Source organism: Toxotes jaculatrix, chromosome 6, assembly GCF_017976425.1.
Source record: "Toxotes jaculatrix isolate fToxJac2 chromosome 6, fToxJac2.pri, whole genome shotgun sequence".
Taxonomy (NCBI): domain Eukaryota; kingdom Metazoa; phylum Chordata; class Actinopteri; family Toxotidae; genus Toxotes; species Toxotes jaculatrix.
This window is the reverse complement of record NC_054399.1, coordinates 16,458,895-16,477,054: the sequence shown is the minus strand read 5'-3', so window position 1 is coordinate 16,477,054 and position 18,160 is coordinate 16,458,895. Positions and strand designations below refer to the sequence as shown.

Genomic DNA, 18,160 nt, shown 5'->3' with positions numbered 1-18,160 from the left:
ACAGTATGTCACATCATAGGTGAGTCTGTCTCGGGCTCCTCTGTCATTCCTCCTCCTTCTTCCACAGCAGGAGGAGGAGGAGGAGGAGGTGGAGGTAGAGATGAGTGGTCAGAGGTCAGACTGAGGAGATCTGGGGGGAATGGAAGGACCAGAGCAGGATGGAGGTGACGGAAGGAGGCCCTGAACCCCTCCCAGGAAGCTGTCTCTGCTTCTGCTGCTTTTGCCTGGAGGAGAGAAGGACTGATGTATGTAAAGTGTTTCATTTCCAAGCACTATTGAGGAAGCAGAAATGACCTCACTGGAGGAGGTAAATGTCAGTTGGCACAGCAAAAGAACCACTGTTTCGCCGGCTTAACCACAGCCTTACTAAAATGGTTTGAAAAGCAAACCGAGCGTGCACCAAGTGTTGCAATGGATTGGAAGTGAGATTGGCCACTGGCTTGCTTTAAGGTTAGCCACTATCTTTTTTTATACTACGACTAGAAGTTGCCAATGTTAGACATACCGATTGTACAGCTAGGCTTTAATTTCTGAACCAAAAGACAAGCAGCAGAATGTAAAACAATAAGCATGAAATTATAAAAAGCTGGTATGGTTACTTACTCTTGCCTGCTGTTGTTTCTTGGCCTCAGCCTCAGCAGCCAGACTATGCTGTAACTCCACAGGGAAACTGAGCTCATCTCTGACAGAAAATCAAACACAAGCATAACCCAGCCTGGTCAGCAGGAGCTACAAATCTCAACATTCCTGTTTGCTGTGTACCTGGAAAAATCATTGCATGTAGAGGAAAACATTGTTCAGAAGCTGAGTTATTCATTTGTATGGTGCATAGCATTCTTCTAAAATCATCTTGATTCTCTTTAACCATTTAAATGATCAACTGTTAATATCAGGTTTTGCTGTCAGACCCTCAGATTCAAAGTGCAAGAGCTTCTCTCTGTAGCTACTGTTTTGTAATTGGTAAACTGGTTGTAAACTGGTTTGTATTTTTTTGTCTTGACTTCCAATGAAATGTTGTTACTTGCTAACTGAATTACATGTACAAAAAATGTACAACATCTGACCACAAAATAACAGTGGAAGAAGATTTGTGGGGACTTTTTCTGTCTTCAGCCTTACATGTCTGCTCTCTCCATCCGGACGCCCCAGCGACAAGCAACAGAGTCAACAGCTGTTTGTATCTGCTGACCAATCCTCCTCCTGTGCTGTAGGATGTGGCTGAATGTGTGTTGGGCGAGAACGTCTCTGACCGCGGCTTGGACCAGAGTCTGCAACGCTGTGGTCAGATTGGACAGAACAGTGCTGCACAGAGCCACGTTCTCTATCTGGTAGTAACACACCGCACTCAGGTCTGGCCTTACCAAGTCTTTTGTCACCACCTGCGCACAGACATATAATAAAATATACAATTTACTCACAATACTTAAAAGTTGAGGAATTGTGTATAACAAAGATGGAAACCCACTTTAATGTAACCTCCTGTGAAGTTTACCAGCCAGACAAAAAAAGCGATTTTACTGTACGTTCAGAGAAAGCAAAGTGCATGCACAGTAAACAGCTGATTCATTATCAGTCATTTTCACATATGGAGTGAAATGTGAATATGTCAGTTGTGTGTTCACTTATTGTTCTGTACCGTGTGAAGAGGAACCTTCAGCATTTTCAGTCGGATGTCAACCTTGTGACACACATCAATGAATGGCAGGCAGAAAAGAAGACCTGGACAGAGGAGGAAGGACACATTACTAACAAATCAAATCAATTATGTTTTTTTGTTTTGTTTTGTTTTTTTAGATCACCGCTGACAGTTCAGTATAAAAGATTACAGTCTTCTGTGCACTGTGCCAACCTGGACCTCCGGGTCTTCCTCGCAGTAGGTGACCCAGTCTGAAGATCACAGCTCTCTCATGCTCCCTCACTACCTATCAATCAAAATGACAGACATCAGTCAGTCCATATGAATGGAAAAGAGTGATGGCTGGAGTGTCCAACTGACATACAACCAAGGTAGGCCAGCTGTTACACAATACCTTTGCACAATAACATGCAGTGTAATCAAAGTAATAGGACATAGACACATTTTTGTTGTGTACTTTAGTGCATTGGATTAGAAAGTAAACAGTGACTATGAGGCAAAAGTGCTGAGACTCACTAAAAAAGCCAATCCTCATGCTAAAATCACCAATAATCACTGATTCCAAATATTCTACTTCTTGCTGAGGTGGAAAAGTGGAAACAACATTTTTGCCATGAAGAGACATTAAACATCGCCAATGAAACTTCATCACCAGTTTCAAACAGCTGTTTTAGCAGCTTTAAACTCCTAGCAGAGTTAAATCAATGTAAAATAACTGATTTTTGGAAAGTAGATCATTGTACAGTGTTTGGTTTCTGTTCGGCCTGTGCTGTAGCTCATACTTTGACACAGAACCAGATGGACAGAGGGAGGAAGAGGAGAACCAGAGCCAGGACAAAGACCATCAGCAGCCACTCAAACACTCCCAGGTTCTTGCGCTTCAAACCTGCAGAGAGCCACAGTACTTCTTGTTTTGAAGAACTCGAACCATTACACAGAATGACTGGCTAAGACACTGTAATAAACTTAAAAGATAGACCATTTTGAATCAGAGTTTTACTTAGTCATATGCAAAAAATTGCAAACACAGTTGTCAACATGACAAAATGCCATAGCATAAATAAAGAAATAAAAACACCAATGTAATCTGCCAGCCTTTTCCTCAGGCTTCAACTCACCGTCTTCCTGCTCCGCTGCTTCCAGGAGCCCCAGGTTCTCCTCCTTGACCTCGTCATCTCTCACACTGTCTATGTCCACCACAGTGGATTTCAACTTCACTTCTGTCTCCTGCTCTGCTTTCACCTCATTCGTCTCTGGTTTCTCCTTCTTTGGCCTCTCTTTCCTCTCTGATGATGCCACCTCCGGGAGCCGGCCTGCCTTTGATGCTCTGTGCCTGTGACTTCTGGGAGGCACCATGGCTCCCCTCTTACTCTCCTTCCTGGGTGTCAGTCTGGATCCCGACAGGTGACTAGGTTGAACATTGGAGGAGTTCTCCATACTGGCTGGAGGCTCTGCAGTAAAGAGCATAGAAGGGTTAATTGAGGGTTTTCCTTTTGGGAGAGGAAGGAAAAATTGTATGGCTTTTACTACTGTGACTTGCTTCCTCAGTCTGGAGGTCTGTAACTAGAGTCAGTGGTGCTGCCGCCTACTGTGGTAGTGAGACAGAATACGTGAGTGGAGAATCAGGCTGACTGATTGAATGTGGGAGTAAAGGGTGGCAGTGGGTGTGCTATCTCCTCCCCTCTCTGTTTTTTGAATAATTTCAGGTGAGTGAACTTTTGTGAGCATGACATTCAAAATCTGTTGTCAAAACAGAAAACTGTCATAATAAAAAGAAAAAGTAAAAAAATTCCCAACAAATTCCCACAGTAAGACAGTAAAAAGTAAAGATGAGAACAAATGTTCCCAATCTTTAAGTATAAAATTAAGTATTAAGTTGAGAGTTGTTGTAAAGAGCTGTTCTCACATTTTTCAATAGACGGCATTATAGTATATCTGCTATATGTACAGTAGCCTAAGTATATTTCAGTGCTTTGTAAAGTTGTTGGAGACACATGCCAATGGGTGTCCTGTAAGAAGAAGTTGATTTTTTTGTTATTAAATTATGTTTTGTCTTTGGGTCAGTTTGTTTTGAACTGTGTTTCTTGTTTGGTAAAAATGAGTGCCATGCAAAGAAGTGAGGAATCCAGTATTCAGAGTTTACTGTTGGGAGAAATTGTGTCAGTGGAGCTCAGGGAGTCACAGTGTCTCCTCACTGGGAATGTGCACACTCAGGCCCCTCCTTTCCAAAGAGCTGATGTAGTTTTTTTCTCTGTTTTTACAGGAAAAGACACACACCATCCTCCCAAACGCAACCTTAATTAAATTGAAAATTGGCTCACGTGTCCTTGTGTTATGGAAGTCCTAAGTCTAGCTGTGTGCAAACCAGGCCAAGGGCGCCAGTGCCTACGACCTCTGATCAAACATTGTTGGCTAAACATGGGGGCCAGGTTTCTGGTGGTCACAACAAATGGAAAGTGTGTGATCACATTCGGCACTGGAGTCACAGGAAATAAATTATAGTACCATATAAAATACTGTCAGTAAGTCATTTTACAATGTCTCAACCATGTCGAACCATACTTTTTTGAAAATACAAAAAAATGTGGAAGATACACACTTCACATATGTACACACACACACCTGCATAATGGGTATTTGCCATATCACCTCTGCTAGTCTCTGCCTCTTCATCTAACCACGCCCGTGTTTGGTTTTTAATATTTTTAAAAATCATTCATGCTTAGTGCATCATGTTTGCACGGGAAAATCTAAGTTAACGAAATTCACGAAGAGACGGTTACTCTACAGTTGCGTGAACTGATTAAATCAATATATATTTTTTAACAATATCGTCCATTTTCAACGTATGTGCAGATCAGAAAAAGTGCCATGGTACTAGTCAGTCACTGTCGCTTGTGCAGTAAACGATCTTTGTTCGCGGTGCTACCACAGTAAGGCTAGTCCGACGACAGTTTAACTGACTGTAGCTAGACAGGTAACTGAAAGGACAACGTTGCGTTTTGGTTTACTTTGAACTATACTTGGCCAGAAGTTTGTTTTAATATACCGGCCGACAACTACACGGGCCTTTTTTTGCACCTTTTTAAAAATACGTGTGCTGTGGTTCGCGAGCTAACCGTAGCTAGCAACAGGTGTGGGGGCTAGGCAGAGGAAAGGCCGAGACATCGTGGGAGGATGCTGCGGAGATACTGAAGAGACGGGATAACGTAATGTCCTCAATATTTTAGGAGCCGTTTAATAGCCGTGTGTCTGTATTTAAAAACTTTGCTAGTCAGGGTTTTCAACATGGTAGGAGTGACATCTAACTTACTGACTTGAGGTTTTCGGTAGTTCGTGTAAAATGGAGGCTAAGTTAACGTTAACTTTAACTGAACTGTTATCCACGTGCAGTTAGCGGTAGTGTGTCTGTGCAGATCACAAGGAGTCCCTTAGCTTTTTAAAACCTCTGTTTGTGGTGCAGCTGTGTTATTTCAAGAAGGTTTACTTCTTATAAAGACATGAAATGTGCAGTAGCTGCAGTAGTTTGCTACTGCATGTGATTAAGGTAACAATCAAAATGGTCTCGTCTCAACTGCCACCATCACCTAACCGTTTTGTCCGTTTGTATTTTGTTTTTAAAACGACAAGTCAGAGTGCAGACTAAAAAAAGAAAACGGGTATCCAATATATTTTAACAGCAAGAATGGGCCAAAGCAAGCAGTACCCCAATATTTGTAGCTGTCCCCCTAAATTTAATGGACTTTTCTGCATTCCTCTTCTGTTTTTCATACTGTAGTACCACCTGGCTGGGTTCAGTTGTTCCATTTTGCCTTCTTGCTGTGTTCTCCACAGGTCAGCAGGCAAGATGAACCAGGAAGAGGTTTTGGCAAAGTTGAAGAAGGATGTACGCTCCTTGCTCATTTCATCAAAGATGGGCCTGGACCCTGATCAGCTCAGGCGAGATTATGTCTCAATGTTAGGGCATCCAATGCCCCTGAAACTCCTAGGCTTCAGAAACGTCATGGATATGGCAAAAGAGATGCCAGACGCGGTGTCTGTTAACTTCAGGGCAGATGGTAGCCCATTTTTAAAGGGTATCGTCCTTTTAGTCATTAAAGCATTTATTTGTATTTCATTGCTGGCTCAGTTCATTGCATTGGATTCAACTAAAGCTTAGTATCTGAACAAGTTCTAATATTTCATGCTCTCCTTCTCGTTTCCACCATGGCAGCTGTTAGTGATGAGTCCACCCGGAACATTGAGGAGCTGGTAGCCAAGCAGCGCACTTCTAAGGCCGACAAGAAAGTCAAGAAGGGCGGTGTCAGCTACTTCTCGCCTCGCTACTGTTCCCCGTCCCCTGTTGTGGTCCTCCCGAGAAGAGGTCGCGCTCCTCCAGCTCTCCATGCCCAGCTCAAGGCACAGCTTCGCCTCCTGCTCTCCCAGGTATGACTTCATCAGTCATTTTTTCACACCTAAACCTATATTCTCCGTCATAGCTGGTGTTATCATAACTGTTTTGCGTTTTCAGCTGTTTGATGAAAGGTATCAAGAGCCAGAAGGACTCTTTCTAATCCAACGTTCTTTCCCTTGAAGCGGGACAAACATGAAGAATTATAGTTCCACCACTTATTTATTTTTTTAGCATTGTGGTGTCTAGTTTGTTTATTCAAGTTTTTCTTTTCACTATTCAAGCACACCCAGTTAAATCAGAAGCAGGGAGGCCAGATTGACTGTTATTTCTTTTATTTTTCAAAACAAAATGTAGTTCTGTTATTGCAAAATGTTGTTTTGTTTGAGTAACGATGTGGTCCCTTTCCCAGGGTCCTCTCAGGTTATCTGAGCTGGAGACCAGCTTCCTCTGCTGCTTTGGCTATCCCCTGCATGTCCACAGCTATGGCTTCTACTCTACTGGAGAGATGCTGGAGGCTGCGTCGGACCTGGTCCTCATCCAGCAGGGCAGGCTGGGCTCAGTTCTGACCCTGAGGCAAAACATGCTCCCCAGGCCACTGCTCAAACCATTCAGTTCATCAAGAAGGACAGGATCTGTAAAGCCTGAATCACCTACAACTGATAAGCCAGCATCCAAAGGGCCAGACACCAGAGCTCACTCAGCAGCAGTACCCTCAGGTGTGTTAGTAGAGAGGTGGGTTTACATAGGTTGTAAATGCATCAGATTTTGGATTCACTGATGCATTTACACTTTTTAAAAAATCTTTCTAGAATGTGTTTCATCCATATGAAAAGACACTGGATATGAATCCATATCCAGTGTCTTCTGGTTGCGTTTACTCTTGACTTTTTTTGAGAGTGGATAGTTATTTATTCTGTCCATTGTGCATGGATTGGCAAAGCAATGACAAACCAACACACTGTCCACATTCTGCATAATAAATTATTTTATTGTAAGTTTTGCACAGATGCATGGTGTCCTCATATTTTACACTTATAACACTTTTGTGCTCTCCAGCTGAGGTCCCAGTGAAGCTGAGTCCTCTGAAGCAGCCTTCTACTGAGACTAACTTGGGACCTGTCTGTAAAGAGTCAACAGGTCTCACTAACATGTCAGAAATGGTTGAGAAGGACGAGGAACCAGGACCAGATCTCTGCCAGGAAGGTCGTCTCTTTCAGAATTGTGTCGTCAAGGTTTGGTCTCATTTAAAACAAATAAACTAGATATGCAAATGATACTTTATCTGGTGAGAAATTATGGAAAACTAGTGTATATAAGTAGCCAAAGAAAATTGGCATGTGCATGTGTGTTGCATCAGCAATTTTGTGTTTCAGTTGGATTTAGTGTATACTTATTTAATTTAAGTGCAGTTATCTTTGTTCTCTCTGCTTAAATTCTACATCAGCTGGAAAAAGAGCTTCGCCAGCAAATCCTTGAGAATGGAGTAGCTGGCACCATTAGTCAGGAGCTGAAGGACAAGTTACGAAAGGTCAGACTTCCTGTTTTCATAAGCAAATGTTTTAGTGTTAGATGTTTACGTAACTGAGTGTAAGACAGACTTCTCTTCAAGAGTGGTAGGTGATTAGTGTCATGATGTAAAGACGTATTGCTGTCTCCTTAAGCACCTGAGTTTGTAAAAAAAAAAAAATATATATATATATATATATATATATATATTCATAATTTATATATATCAATCAATCTGTATATATCTAAAAAAGTTTCCTAAACAGTATTTAAGTGTGAACTCAATGGACTCTATTTTTGAATTCAAATAAACTCTGAACCTTTCAAGAGTGTGCCTATCTCCTCCCCAAATTAAAAACAAACAATTTAAGTGTTGTCCTACTTAAGATTTTTGTTTTTCACTTTGTGCTTTTGCGCCACCCATCTCTACAAAATGGATTTGAGTGTATTGATTCATAACATAAGAATTATTTTGGTGCAGAAGGTAACCAAGACACATGGTTTCAAGTAATGAAACCCTTTTGTCCATGTCTCTTCAGGTTGTAGGTCAGACCAGCGGTGAATTATCAGTGCACGATCTGCCTGCTGAGTATAAGGTAAAAAAAACGAAACAAAAAAAAAAAAAAAATCATGCAGTGCTCCTGTTCACCTTCATAACGTCATATGAGGGTTAAGATAGATCAGCATTGGCTTTGCTGTTTTGGCTTTGTCTCTTGCTGTTTTGGGCACCTTACTGATCTAGAAAGTCGCTCACTCACATTAACCCTAACTGCCCCTAATAATGTTTAGGAAGCGAGCAGTTGCAGGACAAATCCGTCTCTGTGCAATGGAGCAGAGCTCAGATAACAATGACAGACGCATGGTGACGTTATTGGGAAGCTCACCTGTGTTGTTTTCTTGCTCCTCAGAGGCTTTTTGGTGAGGAGCTGCCTTTGCAACAGAGCGGTTTCGTCAGTGTCACTGAACTGGTCGGCTCCATGAGTGACACCTTCCACCTGAAACCTGCAGAGCGTGACAGAGGCTACCACTGGATAGTCATGGACATACAGGACAGTGACAGTACACAGTCAGGTGTGTATGTGCATGTATTCAAATATCACCAGTACCAGGCCTGGCTTATGGATTGACAGAACTAATCCTCAAGATGTGCTGTCTTCAACCACGTCAGAAATCAGAATGGTTATGTGCTCTGAAGGGCCACACTGGATGGTGGAGTGAAAAGCCTGGTGTCAGAGAGAGACAGGCTTTTTTATATGGGCGCATTTTGAGTTTCTTCAGGAAGACATTGACAGAAGTGACAGGTTTGTGTACCATGAAAAAAAAAAGCTAGTGAGAGAAGTAAAATCATTGTCTCCCTTCTCGCTCTGCACAGCTGGCAAGTCAAGGAATGAAGTGTGAATATTGGATCATTGGTTTTGGACAAAGACCCCCTTCATTTGAGATTGGAAAAGTGTGGGGGCAGGAAGTTTTCAAATCTATCCAACAAGCACCTCAGAAGGAGTATAAAGCCAGTCAGTATCAGTAAAGTCAGGATCGTAATCTGATGGTTACAGTCAGTGCTATCACTGCGTGATATGGCCGCAAATACAAATATCATGTTTGTATTTTTCCCTCCCTCAGTACTTATTTATCCACCCCCAATATCTCATTAGGATCTCAGTCTGTTTCTGCAATCAATACTTTCCTAATGACATGTTTCTACTGACCTGGTGGTGTCTGAGATGGCATGTGATAGAATATTCTTTCAGAAAATTTTTAACTAAGCATGGAACTTATTTTTCTTTATGTTGTAGACTCGAAGGAAACACAGAGTTTTGGTAATGGTGTGAAGCTGCCGTTTAAGAGCTACTACTTGAGCTGTGGAGATTCTCCTTGGGAAGGCAAACTGGAAGCAGATGACAGTAATATCACAGCGGATGACAAGAATGAGGAGCTCAAGACCAGTGACAATTCCAAGACCCCAGAAATGGTTATGCAGCATCTTTTTGATCAAATTATTTTACGTTACCAGGCTCTAAGGATAATCTTTAAGAGTGACCAAGATGAAGATTTTGTCCAAGAGAGCAATGTTAGCTTTGCCCGTGTATGCAGGTTATACAGCTGTAAAACCTGTAATCACTTATTAAATTATGTTTTTACTATATTTTATTTTGCTTATTTTGTGCTGTAGAATAATAGTTGGAGTAACAGAGCTCTGTCCTTCTCACTGCTCTCACTTTGCCTTCTGTGTATCTGCCTGTAGATGTCTGAGGTGTACACTGCCTTTCAGGTGCATCGCAGCCCTGCTGTACCCCTAGATGCCGTGCGGAGTCAACGCCTCAGACCGCCGACGCGCCACGGTGCTCGAGAGCTGGTCGAGGTCATGGTGGAACAAGTGGAGTCTCCAGGACATTTTTACATCCGCTTCAGCGGGAGTGAGGAAGCGCAAGCTATGGAGGACATGATGATTGAGATGAGGTGGTGAACATGCTAGTGGCAGATTAGTTAAAGATAATGCATTTCATCTATCTGCTGTGCCACCTTCATTATTAGGGGTCCACTTTGGAATTGAACAGTATAATCAGTAATACAATGCATAATGTAATGTATTTACCATTTCATATTGTCTGGCACACACACTCTATGTCCAGCCATATAGCTTTGTCTAATGGGCAGTTATAATCTTTACATGTTTTCCAAAAGTGGAGTTCATCATTACGTGAACCAAAATGCATTTAATGATTTAGCTTGATTAGAGAATGATTTTATTCACATTATTTAGTTATTGTGTGCAGCTTTGAAAAATATTTGCCCAAATTAATTATTCTTGAGCTTTCTGGTTTCCAGATTTTATTGAGACACTAAGCAGAAAAGAGAAATGAAAGAAGCTGAATAAAATACCTTTCATTCATGTAATTCAGTCTTCAATGCAACAAGGAAAAAAAAAACAACTTTTGTAAAGGTATATATAAATAGAATTTTCTGAATTGTCTGGAAGACAATATATTTGACTGCATCTACAAAGTTGGGAAAATGAAATCAGAAAATAAGGCTGTCAGACATCACAAAATGTAATCAGCACACCATCAGCACTGCCTCAACATAAACCGTACATTTTGAGATTCCTGATACTTCTCTAGAAGCAATGACATTGTGTTTCTTGGAAAATTTCGGTCTTCCTCCCTTCTTTTCTCCTATAGACGGTGTTACAGCTGTCCTGAGGTGTCCGAGCGATACCGCCTCCCTGAGAACTTTGTCCGGCGCGGTCAGGTCTGCTGCGTGTCACCTAAAGGAATGTGGTTCTACCGGGTGGTAATCCATCAGATCATCAGCCCCACTCAGGTTGAGGTGTACTATGTCGACTTTGGCGATACATACGTCATGCAGAGTGCCAAGCTCAAGTTCCTCAAGTAGGGGCATCTCAAACATTGAAGCAGTAAATCACTACAATTCTTACTACAAAGCTGGTCGGTTTGAGTGTTTCTTACTGAGCTCTCTACATCTCCCCCCCCCCCCCCCCCCCCCCCCCCCAGGTTATGTTATTCGGTTCTTCCAGCACAAGCTGTTCCATCATCACTCGCCGGGATTAAACCCACCAGTGTGAGTCTGATAGCTGATCTAATGTTATATTCACATTTAGCTAACAAATGTTAACCTTCATGCAGGGTTCTGCATCACCTTTTTGTTTATACCAAAATGTCAGCTGTATCCACCTTCTGTATTAATACTAAAGACCATGTCACGCTTTATGTTAATTGAAGCCTTCATTCTGCATCATTGCCAGACAGATTTTCCTAGTACACGTCTCTTAACCAACTTATTCGGAAACCATTCCTTGTAGGCTTTTAAAGAGAGCAAATGTGATAGATCAAAAATATGTAACTTGCAGAAAGAGGCCCTCCCAGCCCCTCCATGATCATCTAATATATCTTACTGTTGCCAGATGCAAACAGTTTTTCTCTTTCATGGATGATTAAATTGACACTGTCAAGCTGCTGCTCAGTGCTGTAACCTTTCACTTTTAGGAGTAAGAGTGTTGCTGTGGTTTCTCTCTCGCAGGGCAGCTGGACTACTGAGGCCACAGCTTTGTTCCAGAAGCTGTGCTCTGATCGCACCCTGGTGGGCGCTCTGGATCATTACACTGGAGATGTTCTGCAACTGTACCTGTGTGACACACATACTGATAATGACATCTACATCCACACTGTCTTGCTGAGCCAGGGACATGGGACACCCTGCAGCCCTGCAGCCAGTGCAGCAGTGAGCCACTCACACAAATCAACTTTTTTTTTTTTTTTTTTTTGGTATCATGATCATGATAAATATGAGTTTTTAATCAGCTGGCCGGCAATTTGCCCACTGTACTGAATCACTGTATGAGATATGCACCGCATCAGAGCAGTAATGATAATATCATTAATATTTTTATATCAGCTCTGTGTCCAGGTCAGTCCAGTGAGTCTCTACCTGGGGAAGGGAATGGTTGACCTGCCAGAGTTAGGAGAGGGGATGACCTCCCGCCCTAAGCCAGCAAGCACTCCTGAACAGTCCATGTCAGCCTCACTGAAGGTAGTCCTGACACACACTAAGGGCCTTATAAGCTTTACACGCACACACTCACTCACAGACCTAGCTGCTGCTGTTCTGATCGAAAAGCTCTGAGGTTACACTACAGCCAAACAAAACATTAGTGTCGGTACTGGGGTACTTGGACGTTTGTGGCGGATTAGCAGCTTTATGTCTCAATTGTTTCTTATCTATGCGTGCACTCTCTTTGTCCCTTCTCTCACTCCCTCTCTCACGTCCTCTTTCTTACCCAGTCTTTTAATGTTGCTGTAACCAGGCTTTTGTTCTTCTCTGCCCATTGCTCTTATCTTACCAGCCATACTGTCAGTGCTGCAGGCCCACTGCAGCACCAAGCACCCTCAGCACACACACACAGTCAGTGCACACATTCAGATCAGACACACACACACAAAATACACACATCATCTTGCTGAAGGGGTGGGGGTTGGCAGTGGCAGTCCAATGCTGCTTAATGTATAGTTGCACTGTTGGAAGGTCACATCTCGTCGTTGGCCAATAAATAAGATGACAGCCAGTCAGTGGGCTGTTTGATGGCCACTGGCTTGCAAGAACTGAACAAGGCAACAGTAAAACCCAGTGAACAAAGCAAACCTCCTGTTGACCAATCAGAGGTCCTTTTCATAGACTGTGAAGTTATTAATGTTATGTTACTAGTTCTGAAATTAGGTCTCAGAAAGGATCCACAAAGTAGGTGTGGTGGAAGAGTGTGTTTTTTTTTTTTTTTGCTGGTCTCTGTAAATCTGAAGGAGGTACAGGAGGTTTCTTGGTGTCTCAGGTAGAAGAGGAAGAGCTGCCCGCCTTGGAGTTTATTGAGGACAGTGAGGTCAGCCCCTACATCCAGGTATGACCACCTGACATTGTGTTCATCCACAGCCACACTGCGACTGCCTTCACTCTGTGTATTTGCAAAGCTTAAATTTGGCTCAGTTAGGGATGCTTTTAGCTTCTGTATGGCACTGTGCCATGTTGTTGCTTTGTTTATTCAGTGGTTGTGATGATGATGAGATAAATTGGAAAGAGTGAGCAGAAACCCTGCATTGTTAACTCAGGTTTATTTCATTGTGAGTGTTCCCCAGTAAACATAATTAAAATGTTTTAAAGACCAAATGTAGTATCGGAATTATTAATGTTTTTCTTAACTTACTTGGGGAATACAAGTCAGGTTATTGTATTTTGGATCACTGATTCACATAGCTTTCTGGACTAAAATATAATGATGGACAGTGCTGTTTGTAACTATGTGGACAAAACAATCTTATGTTGACAAAAAAAAGAGAGTGCTACTGCAGTCTTATTATTGTGTCTTGCTCAGGGTAAGCAGGCCAACCCTTTCGGTGCTCTGCTAAATGACCAAACCCTCTGCTGTAGTGAACTGGGCTGGGCCTTGTCCAGTGAATCTCCTACCAGCCCTTCAAGCCCCATCTACAGCCCCTTCACACCTCCAGATCTGATCCAGACCAAGAGAACCCCAGCTCACTGTAAAACTGATCCTAAAGTGAGAAGGCATTGTTGGTATTTATGGAAGCAAAATCACTGGATTTAAGGTTTTTGTAAAGCACTGTAAAACACAACAAGAAATGTGATAGTTATATATTTTTTTTTTTTTTGGTCAAACAAAGAAACTTTACTGTGTTTTCAGACATTGAACACAACTCCAACAACATCAAGCATTAATTCCACTCCCAATCTTGAGGACCCTGACCTCTACACTTTTTAGGAAAGAACAGTACACAGTGTGCACAAAACTCACACAAGTCACAAGAGTCCAGTCTGCTGAAGGGTTAGTAACTGCAACAGTTTCATAGAAATAAATACTTTGCCTTTTATAGTAGAGTTTGTAGAGTCAGTTTTATGTAGGGCACAGATATTTCAGATGACTGCCCCCCCCCCCACAACAGCCTCACTCTGCATTTTGTCACTCTTGTTACCATTTATTGTCCCATTTCTGTTTGGGAGGTAATCACTTTCCCAAAACGGCTTGGAGGGTGTAAACAGAAAAAAATAATCTGTCCGAGTTTTCTAAGTAAATTTGCAGACTTTTATTGGCAATGGTCATTGCAGATAATAATATCCTCTCATGCTGAAAGTCACACAGCATCTTCTGATTTTGCATCATGTCTGTGTGTGTTCAGATTCGACTGATTTGGGAGTCGTCGGAGGAGTATGACATATGACGCAAATTGCGGCAATCAGGTGCCAAGGGGTTTAAAAGGTAATTCTGAAGAGTTAAGTTATTCCTAATGCATTGTTAGATAATAAAAATTCAAACGTTTGATTTTTCAAGTCATCATGTGGAACTTAAATCATTTGTAGGAGTGGTTATTATTTCCTCCAAATTGTAAAATGATAACATTGTGGAGCAAAAGTCCTAATGCACACACAAAGGCTTGTCTTCTCTCTCGCACACACTCATTTTCTAATAGGATTATACAGTGACCTTCATTAACCTGCACATGTGCACACATTTGCTCTGTCTCTCTCTTCGTCCCTCTCTCTCTACCACACACACAGCCTTCAATGAAATTAGAGTATATCCATGGATGCAGAGAGGGCATATTGATTTCCATCCTGCTGCTTGCAGTGGTGGATGTACCTGTACTGAGAACCTGACACAGATTCAATTAAACCTGTTACCAGAGCTATTTGACCCAACAAGCTGCTTTCATTGCATTTGTCCTGATATCGATACACTGCTGTTCCACCACGCTTGTGTTAAGGAAAAAAGCAAAACACGGTGGGTCAAAGCTAATATATCTACAAATCGCTTTTCGCTAACTGCAGCATTACAGACTGCTTCACACAGCTGCATAAATGCAGATAAAAACACAAGATAGAACCTAGAATAAGCACATGACAGAAGATATGATGTTAGTGTGTGTTCTAAAAATTTGACACTCTACCAATGATATTCCTTGCAATTAATATTAGTTAATACATACTAATTAATCCATGTGTTCTAACTATAGGCTAATGGCTGTAGTTAAGAGCAGTACTTCCTCTTCATACTTGATTCTCGTCTCTTTATTTTGTCCCTGAACATGCCCTGAGAAATTGTGTGCTGGGTTCCATGAAAAACCTGACATTGCAGAAGAAAATCTACACAAACACACAAAAATGCAAACTTGTCACTTGTCCCTTGTGGCATTTCCCTTGTGTCTCTCCTGATGTACCTGCCTACCTGCTGTTGAGTCTGACTGCTCAGCAGATTTGTTACCTGTGAAGGGGTCAGCACTCGGCTTGTTGTTTAGCTGCTCCTCAGAGAAAACACTGTGTGGATTCTCTGCTGAGAATGGAACAGAATTAAAAATGACAGTTTTCAGGGTTACTTATTTAGTTAGTTTTTTTTTTTTGTCTGGAAAAAGAGTAACTTGACATCTGAGAATCTTTATTTTGCTGACCTTTGTTTGAAGTTCTTTGTTGCTGTATTGTTCACGTGTTCTCAGGGTGTGCTGAGACCCTGACATCCCTGTCAGATGTAAGCGCAGACCCAGCAGAGCACACCATTCACCCACCACAGCTCACAGCAGGGACATCATGAGACTCACTTGGGATTTAATTAAAATGAGCCATCAGGTGTTATGGAGGAAATGATGTGGCAGTGACATTTATTAAGTTTGAGAAGTGGTTAAAGCTGCAGAGAACTTTGTTCAGCACAGCAGGCTGCAACACAAGAATAAAATAATGAACGTCAGTTATGGAGTTATGTGTGATAAATCACAACCCATTTGTCACAGTGTGGTGCCAAAATATTTACTTATTTAAATCTGTGACTATATAGTGTATGTGTTGACATTGTTTTCTTTAGCAAAATAGTAATATTCATGTTGATATTAATACTGTGTTTGATTCTGTTGTCCAGGTTCACCTGTTACTCTACAACTGCTGACAAACTCTGGTGTGCTGTTCCCTTTGTTTGGGGTCGGGTAGGTCATCCCTCCTACAGTTCACCCCAAACCAACTCCAAACCCAAATACCTGAATGAGTCAGAACACAAACCAAAGGAATATTTACTACAAACTGACAATATATGTTGATGCACTTCATTTTGTCAGCAAGGACTTGAGTTGCACTAACATGTTAAAAGTCTTAAAATCATTTTTATAAGAAGTTAATTTTCATGTCATTTTAATCTTGCCTAGATAAGTTAAATTGTTAAGCTCTGTTAGTTTTGTATTATTGTAATTGTAGCACTTTCCTAACAGCTTGGTCGTGGAAAACAAAAAGCAAATGCAGGAAATGGGTGGCTGTTCTTTTTTAAATGTGGATAAGCTTGTGAGCACTTTTTGTTTAAAAAAAAAACAAACTTTTGTTTAGGTCAAGCTTTTCTCAGAGGCCATCAAGATGTCTGATGTGTTAAATGGTTCATTTTCCTCATACGTATTAATGTTGTTCTGGACAGAGATAAAAACATTTTGATATGAACATTACAGAAACATGTCGGTCATGACAAATGCAATTTTACTTTGGGAAATAAATCTTACTTGATAGAAAACTCAAGTATATGAATTGGTGTCAGTTGATCCTTGGTAGTGGTTTTTAGAAGTGCTTGTTTCCTTCCACTGGTCTCTTTGTCACTTCAGTGGATCCAATGTCAGTGACACAAATATGAAGATGAATTTTGAAACACAGTGCTTTACTTAAAGACAAGGCTTTCTTCATAACACTCATGCTGCTTAGCTGCAAATGAACCTGCATTCACACTTACAAAATGTCAGAAGATAAATCCTGTAGTTAGACGCCACCAGTGGAAGCTGCAGTCACCTCAGAGATTGTGTTAATACCCATGAATTCAGACATTTGCATTTCGTATTGACATTTTGACACTTTTATTGAATGCATCTGTTGGATGAATTGTAATGACTTTGGTGCAAATGGGCAAAAGTAAGCATGCTAAAATTGTATACTAAAAAGGAGAACATATTAAACATGAGGGTTCAACTTCAGCATGTAGCATTAACACTGCAAACTTTTACTGCTCAAACAGATACAAATGCTTACAAACACTGTTTCCATTTCCAGCACCCTAACAAGTGGTTTCTTGCCTTTTGACCTTTTAAGAAAAAAAAAGAAAAAAAAAAAAAGAAGAAAAAATAATCTTAGAGTGCTACAGCCAGTTTTATAATTTAAGTGTTGTTGGTCCAGTAATGCTGCAGCTGTAGTGCATTTGCTCCTCCCTGGCTCTACTTTAATACTAGAACAGTATTAATGTGACCTTCAACCAAGCAATTAATCCACACTTTGCCTTGTCCTGTTTGCTCAGTCAAACTTCTTTTATTTATACAAATCCTTATTTCTGCATTTGACTTGCGTGACTCGGCTCTTCTAGTGAGGCTGCATGCGAACAGCTGCACCTTAAAGTTGTGTCTCAGAGGGACTATGAATTCCTAAAGAGACAGCATGAACATACAGGAGCAGTGAACAATGAATAAAACAAAACAACAAAGAGACGGTCTCTAAAGTTAATGACACTCATTGTTGAGAGTAAAGGCACTTTACTGAGCAGAGCTGACAGTTACGGAGCTGTCCAAATATAAATTCAAGTTCTTTTCACAGCCCCAAAGCCAAGAGGAAAAAAAAATAAGCTAATGTATGTATCCCACTGAAACCTATAGAGAGACTGGAACTTGAAACTAAAGCTCAGTAACCAAAGTGTGCTCAGACTAAAGGTTAAAGCCTAATGTGGAGTCCTGGATCATTAGTCTCCATCTTGCCGGGCTCCCTGACCTTTACTGGCTCAGCCAATTAGCTTTTTAAAAGGCTCCTGATGAGAAGAGCTCCCCCTCTCACTCTAAGTTGCACAATTAAGAGCATTAACCTACTTACTGAACATACACTCACACATTTCCTGCTTTCGTAACATGTAAATGACAACTTGTAACCTACATTTACATACAGGATAAATACAAACACTGTACATACACAGCTGTCCTTGTTTTGTAATGCAAGAGGCAGACCTTAACTCTAGTTTGAATGCACGCACACATATAGAGTATTAGCTTTTTCTAAGTGTAGTCCATGACGGTCATTAAAGCAGTACACACACACACTCACTGCTTTTT

The 18,160-nt window shown here is 41.3% G+C and overlaps 2 protein-coding genes across 2 annotated transcripts; one reads left to right on the top strand and one right to left on the bottom strand.

The window, feature by feature from the left end:
- Positions 1–8: 8 nt before the first annotated feature.
- On the bottom strand, positions 9–3,073 carry nphs2 (NPHS2 stomatin family member, podocin). Its single transcript, XM_041040696.1, has 7 exons — positions 2,755–3,073; positions 2,419–2,522; positions 1,850–1,922; positions 1,637–1,719; positions 1,120–1,379; positions 604–682; positions 9–224 (listed from the first exon to the last, which is right to left on the bottom strand). The coding sequence occupies exons 1-7, from the start codon at positions 3,071–3,073 to the stop codon at positions 9–11; spliced, it is 1,134 nt and encodes a 377-aa protein (XP_040896630.1).
- Positions 3,074–5,483: 2,410 nt separating this feature from the next.
- tdrd5 (tudor domain containing 5) lies at positions 5,484–16,028 on the top strand. The gene is made up of 16 exons (XM_041040407.1): positions 5,484–5,712; positions 5,850–6,061; positions 6,439–6,745; positions 7,086–7,261; positions 7,474–7,557; positions 8,075–8,131; positions 8,444–8,606; positions 9,329–9,504; positions 9,778–9,992; positions 10,715–10,924; positions 11,048–11,114; positions 11,574–11,774; positions 11,949–12,083; positions 12,877–12,942; positions 13,414–13,579; positions 15,961–16,028. Exons 1-16 carry the CDS (start codon positions 5,484–5,486, stop codon positions 16,026–16,028), a joined length of 2,532 nt encoding a protein of 843 aa, XP_040896341.1.
- The last annotated feature ends 2,132 nt before the right edge of the window (positions 16,029–18,160 follow it).